This window comes from Panthera uncia, unplaced genomic scaffold, assembly GCF_023721935.1.
Source record: "Panthera uncia isolate 11264 unplaced genomic scaffold, Puncia_PCG_1.0 HiC_scaffold_750, whole genome shotgun sequence".
In the NCBI taxonomy this organism is placed as follows: domain Eukaryota; kingdom Metazoa; phylum Chordata; class Mammalia; order Carnivora; family Felidae; genus Panthera; species Panthera uncia.
This window is the reverse complement of record NW_026059925.1, coordinates 22074-28705: the sequence shown is the minus strand read 5'-3', so window position 1 is coordinate 28705 and position 6632 is coordinate 22074. Positions and strand designations below refer to the sequence as shown.

General features: G+C 39.2%; 1 protein-coding gene across 1 annotated transcript; it reads right to left on the bottom strand.

The window, feature by feature from the left end:
• Positions 1-4502: 4502 nt before the first annotated feature.
• On the bottom strand, positions 4503-5009 carry LOC125918403 (ubiquitin-conjugating enzyme E2 variant 2-like). Its single transcript, XM_049624401.1, has one exon. The coding sequence runs from the start codon at positions 5007-5009 to the stop codon at positions 4503-4505; it is 507 nt and encodes a 168-aa protein (XP_049480358.1).
• Positions 5010-6632: the final 1623 nt, after the last annotated feature.

Below are 6632 nucleotides of genomic sequence, written 5' to 3'. Positions count from 1 at the left end.
TTTGTTAATTTTTGATAGAAAGAGAATCCCAAGCAGGCTGGGAGCTCTCAGCTCGATGCCCAGGAACTGTGAGATCATGACCCCAGCAGAAGTCCGATCCTTAACCCCCCAGCCACCCAGGAGCCCTAAATCGGTTGCGTGTCAATATCTTGTTTGTTTTCAGATGTAGTGGCCTATGTTGAAGTCTGGTCAGTAAACGGAACAGAAAATTATTCGAAGACATTTACAAACCAACTTGTGGACATGGGAGCAAAGGTGAGAAAGTCATTTTCCCCCGGCTGCACGTGGCAGTCCTCTTTACGTGATAGAAATACTTGGATTTTCTTGTTTTGGGAGTTACTGCTTACAACATGAAGGAAGAGGGGCGCCTGGGTGGCTCAGTCGGTTAGGCGGCCGACCTCGGCTCGGGTCATGATCTCGCGGTCCGTGAGTTCGAGCCCCGCGTCGGGCTCTGTGCTGACAGCTCGGAGCCTGGAGCCTGTTTCAGATTCTGTGTCTCCCTCTCTCTGACCCTCCCCCATTCATGCTCTGTCTCTCTCTGTCTCAAAAATAAATAAACGTTAAAAAAATTAAAAAAAAAAAAAAAGAACATGAAGGAAGAAGGACAAAGACAGTGGGTAGGTGGCAGGTGGGCCACGTTGCATGATAGGACCACATTATAACAGTAAGATTACAGAACAGTTGGTTTTGTGGGTGATGAGAGGAGACTCTAGGATAGACACGGGGCTTCTGCCATTGGTTAATTGGATGCAGGATGTTGTTGGCCGAAGTGAGAAATATAGGAGGAGGAAGAAATTTTTTAAGGGAAAGATTGCGAATTTGGGCCTATTGAAAACATCTGACGGACGTTTGGATCCACACACAGGGAATTTGAGATAGTTAAGGCTAGAGATAACATTTTAGGGGCAAGACCCTGTGGGCCTGGTGTCATGGCTCAGGTGTTTAGGGTGAAAGGTGCTGAGAGTGGAGCCTATTTAGTGTGTGGAGGACAGGTGATGGGAGCCCTGGACCCAGGGACAAAGGAGAATGCCAGGAGATTCTGGAAAACAAGTCTGCACGTCAGAAGAGGGATGAACCTCAAAGATGGAACTTTAAAACCATTAACTTGGTGAGAAGATCGTTGAAGGCAGGGCCAGAGTTTAGGCTGAGGCAAGAGAGGCACCCAGGGTGTAAAACCCAGGGCGGCATTCACCTACGGGCAGAGAGGGTGCTTCTAAATTTTGTTGTCTTAGTCCCTTCCCTGATGGAGAGATCTAAGGCTTTGTTTTGATACCTGCTGCATACTTGGGTTAAAACAAATTACACTGGCTGCGAAAAAGGCCGTGGAGTGTGGGAGCTGACAAAATGGCCTTTAATCGTAGTATTAAGGGGTGCCTGGGTGGCTCAGACGGTTGAACGTCCGACTTCAGCTCAGGTCTTGATCTTGTGGATTGTGAGTTCGAGCCCCGCGTAACGCTCTGTCCTGACAGCTCGGAGCCTGGAGCCTGCTTTGGATTCTGTGTCTACCCCTCTCTCTCTGGCCCTCCCCTGCCCATACTCTGTCTCTCTCTCAAAAGTGATAAACTTAAAAAAAATTAAAAAAAAAGAGTAGTATTAAGATCTTAGATCTCCTTGGATCTTTTTGTTTTTCTCTTTTTTTTTTTTCTTTAAGGTTGTTTGTTTATTTTTGAGAGAGTGAGAGCGAGCAGGGGAAGGGCAGAGAGAGGGAGAGAATCACCACGCTGTTGGTGCAGAGTCTGATGCGGACCTTGAGATCATAACCTGAGCCAAGACCAAGAGTCCGACGCTTAACTGGCTGAGCCCCGCCAGGCGCCCGTTTCTCACCTTTTAATTGAGAAAATTTTCAGATAGAAAAGTTGAACAGAGTGACTCAATAATTTTTTTTTAACGTTTATTTATTTTTGAGACAGAGAGAGACAGAGCATGAACAGGGGAAGGGCCGAGAGAGAGGGAGACACAGAATCGGAAGCAGGCTCCAGGCTCTGAGCCGTCAGCCCAGAGCCCAACGTGGGGCTCGAACTCACGGACCACGAGATCGTGACCTGAGCTGAAGTCGGACGCTCAACCGACTGAGCCACCCAGATACCCTGACTCAATAATTGTTAACATCTTAACATACTTGTTGTGTCATCGTTTCTTCCATGCAGTATATTTACGTGTGAAAGTGTTTTTTCCTAAACTGTTTGAAAGTAAGTCCCAGATAAAATTTGCCCCCAAACAGGTTCAGTATGTATCCTCTGAAAACAAGCAGTTTTCCTGTGTGATAGGCCATTTTCACATCTGAGGGAGACAGCGATGGTTCCGACTTGACACCTGTTACTTCTAGCAGCGTTCGAGAGCCCCACTGCCAACTGTACTTGGTTTTGTCTTTCCTGTCCGCATCTGGTGCGCGTCTGGTGGTATATCATCATGGCTTGAAATTCTATCTTTCTGCATGTTTTCGTATATTTATTTTGAGTCTGTCCAGGGCTCCAGCTCTTAATTTCCATTGGGTTTTTCCTTCTTGATTTGTAAGTATTCTCTCTATTTTTCAGTTGACCAGAATCTTTTCTGACCATATGAATTGCAAGATTTTCAGTTAACTCTGTGATTTGTCTTTTCATCTTCTCTATGGTATCTTTTGTCGATAATTGTAACCCAGATTATTTCTTTGTGGTGAGCTTTGTTGTGTGTGTCTTGTTTAAAAAAACACAACTGTCTGTGCCTATACCAAGGTTATGAAGATTTCTCCTGTGTTATTTTCTGAAAGCCTTATCATTTTGCCTTTTACATCTAGATTTACGGTGCATCTGGAATTGGTTTTTATACATGGTATGAAATAGTTGTTTCATTTTTTTCCATGTGAATATTCTTTTATCTTAGCACCATTCATTGACAAATCTCCTTTAACTGGTCTCCGAAGTAATAACTTTGTCATCAGTCAGATCACCATATGTTTCTGTATCTGTGTATCTGTTCTCATGACAAACTAGTCTTAAGTGTTCTTTATAATGAAACTTCAGAAGTCTTTTTTTTCCTTTAAGGTGTCTTGGCTGTTCTTTGACTTTTGCTTTTCCAAATATATAAGAATCAGTTTATCAATGTACAGCATAAAGCTTTTAAAAAATTTTGAATGGGATTAGGATTGATAAAAATAGACCAGTATGGAGAGAACTGACATTTTCATGAAATTGAATTTTCCAGCCCACGAACCTGTATGCCTTTGTTGATTTTGGTTTCTTTAATTTCTTTAAGTAATGTTTTATAGTTTTCTCTGGGCAGTTTTGATGCTATTATAAATGGCATCTTCTGGGGCGCCTGGGTGGCTCAGTCGGTTAAGTGTCTTATTTCGGCTCAGGTCATGTTCTCACAGTCCGTGAGTTCGAGCCCCGTGTCGGGCTCTGTGCTGACAGCTCAGAGCCTGGAGCCTGTTTCAGATTCTGTGTCTCCCTTTCTCCCTGACCTTCCCCAGTTCATGCTCTGTCTCTCTTTGTCTCAAAAATAAATAAACGTTAAAAAAAATTTTTTTTTTAATAAATAAATAAATTGCATCTTCTAAATTCCTTTTTCTGTTACTGGTATATAGAAATAGTTAATTTTTGCATATCTGCTTTGTGTCCAGAAGACTTGGCAAATTCATTTATGAGATAGGGCTTTTTTAGGATTTAAAAAAAGTACACAGTTGAATATTATGTGCACATAATATTCAATTTTTTGAATTTTATTTCTATTTTTTCTAATTTTATTTCTATTTTTCTAATCCTCATACCTTTTATTTCTTTTTCTTGATGTACTGCGCTGGTGAGGACCAGTGTTGAATAGAGTGCATATATCAGGCATCTGTCTGGTTCCTCTTCTCAAGGGAAAACCTTTGAAATTTTCACTTCATGCAGTTTTTTTTCTTTTTACATTTTAAGACTAACTTTAATCTTGAAATCACATATCTATATACCTGTTTCCTTTTTTGTTGATTTCTCTTAAATGCATGTTTTGTCAGACAAAGATTGTAAACAAATATTTACCATGTCTGTTACATGTAACACACAGGAATGGCTTTTAACAGATACTCATTGGCTTCCCCCACAACATTTTTTTATTATAAATACAGGTATCAAAACAATCTTGAACATATTTTTGATACTACTAGTGGTCAGCACCAACACCGCTTCAAAAACTAACACAATTTGTGACAAGATTCGTTGTACCTGCTACTTTAGACAATTTCAACTTGAATCTCTTTCACTAAGCAAGATGGGTAAAGCATGCCATTTCTGTTTTTCCTTTTTGAGAAATTTTTTACTTTTCAGAAACACACATGCTTCCACAGCATCTGCCTCTCCATGCTTTCATCTTGTAAACCTGAATTCTGAGTACTCCAGGTTTATGGTTAAATGACAGTGCCTTTAACAAGAGAAAAAAAATGGTGCTGCATTTTTCCTCCTGTAAGCTGAAAATATAATGGTGTACATATATTAAATATATTCTCACAAATTTCCAGGTCATGTTTACCAGCTGGAATTCTTTTACTTAATGTGTGGGTATTTTGCATTGTCATTTAACATGAGTAGAAGGTTGTTAAGACAAGTTTGAGATCCACTAAAATTAATTGTTGTATGTCCTTCTGGTGGCTGTGGAAGCTTCACATTTTCTTTGGACATCATGAGACGTCTTAGCTCTTGAAGTACAACTTTAATGCTATATGAATTTTGCCATTTTGCTGACACTGGTATACTCCGTGCACCCACTATTCTACTGGAATTATTAATTCCATTCATATTAATTTTGGTTACAAATCTAACTGATGGAGGAGCTTCTCGGTGTTTAGGTCCACATTCTACTTTCAAGCTATATATTGTTTTTGTCCATGGTGGTCCAATAATCATGCCTTCCCACCTTAGAGGTGTCATATCTTCATCATCTTCAAGGCCCCAGCTAACCATACCATCGCCTACTCCTTTTTGTCCTTCTTCAAGTTCTTCCAACAAGCGAAAATTACGAGGAGGAACTTTAACTCCTGTGGAGGCCACCATCTTCTCCTGTAGCCCCACCTAATGCAATTTTTTTTTTAATTGGAGTGTAGTTGACCTACAATATTATATTGGCTTCAGGTTTATAACATAGAATTCCACACTTAATATATATTATGAAATGGTCACCAGGGTAAATCCAGCTACCATCTGGCACCAAAGTTATTACAGTACTATTGACTGTATTCCCTATGGTGTACTTTTCATCTCCATGACTTATTTTGTAACTGAAAGTTTATACCTTCACATATTTTGCCCATTTCCTCACCCCTCTATCCTCTGGTACCCACCAGTTCTCTGTATCTATGAGTCTGTTTTGTTTTTTAGATTACATATATAAGACATATTGTATGCCTAATGCAGTTTTTTTTAACATCAGGTCCTAATTTGCTAAGAGTTTACTTCATGAATCCACTTTTTGATTTCATCAAATATGTCTTCTGCATGTAGTGAGATGATCTTAAGATTTTTATTTTGTTAGCGTAGTGAATAACCATTTATTTCAATGTTAACCAACTGTGTAGTCATGGAATAAACTCAAGGGGTGGGGTTGTATTATCCTTTCTGTATAATTGTTGGTACAGTTTTCTTTCTTTTTCTTTTTTGCAAATATTCAGGGAGTGATACTGGCTAGTCATTTTCTGTTCCTGTGGTTTAGTATTAGTGTGCTGGTTTTATAAAACAAGTTGCAGAATTGTGACTCTTTTATTCTAAGTTGGTATGGTTTGATATTATTTATTTTTAAAATTTTTGATATAATTTGCTGATGAAGCCAACTAGTCCTGGAGTTTTCTTTGTAGATTTTTAAAAAACTTTCTGTTACAGTTTTTAATTTGTTTGAAAACAGGATTATGCATTTTTTCTATTCTTATAAGTGATTTTAGAAGGCTGTTTTTTTTTCTTAGAAATGTATCCATTTTATCTAAATTTTTCAAATTTATTGGATCAAAGCTATTCATAATATTCTGTTTGAATCTTTTAATGTCTTCATGATCTATAGTGATGATACCTTCTTCATACCGATAGTGGTTATTTGTGCCTTCTCTCTTATTTTCCTTATAACATTTATCTGGGTTTTACTGACTTTATTAGTTTCTCCAAAGAACCAACTTTTGGTGTTCTTGATCCTCCTTTTCATTTGTATTAATTCTGGCCTTATTTTTATAATCACCTAACTCAGTCTTTGGTTTTAATTAGTTGCTCTTTGTCCAGCTTTTTTAGATGGGTGCATTGATATTCACCCTTCTTTTTATATATGCATTTTTTTATGACATTGTTAAATTAACATTTGTTAAGTGGAACTCAAGTTGCTGAGTGGTGAACACAGTTCAACAACAAGCCATAGAGAAACTGAAACAGTTTATTGTTAACAGGTCCTGGAGGAGGTACATGACATACCTGGAGGGGCCACATGGGGAGGGCAGGGCAGGGTGCAGCCAGAGAGAAGGCAGGGCTCAAGGATGGATGCTTTGGGCTTCCTAGGCTGGGAATGGATTAGTCAATTCACATCAAAAAGTAAGGTTTTGGTAGCTTCATGGGATCTTATTTAAGGGGTACACAAGGGGAAGGACCTTGGAGGTGAAGGAGATGGTTGGTCACAAGGTTCCCCTGGGGAACTGACATTTG

What these genes read in the sequence shown, in the direction of transcription:
- LOC125918403 (XM_049624401.1), bottom strand. Translation starts at nt 5,009, where the DNA reads ATGGTGGCCTCCACAGGAGTTAAAGTTCCTCCTCGTAATTTTCGCTTG.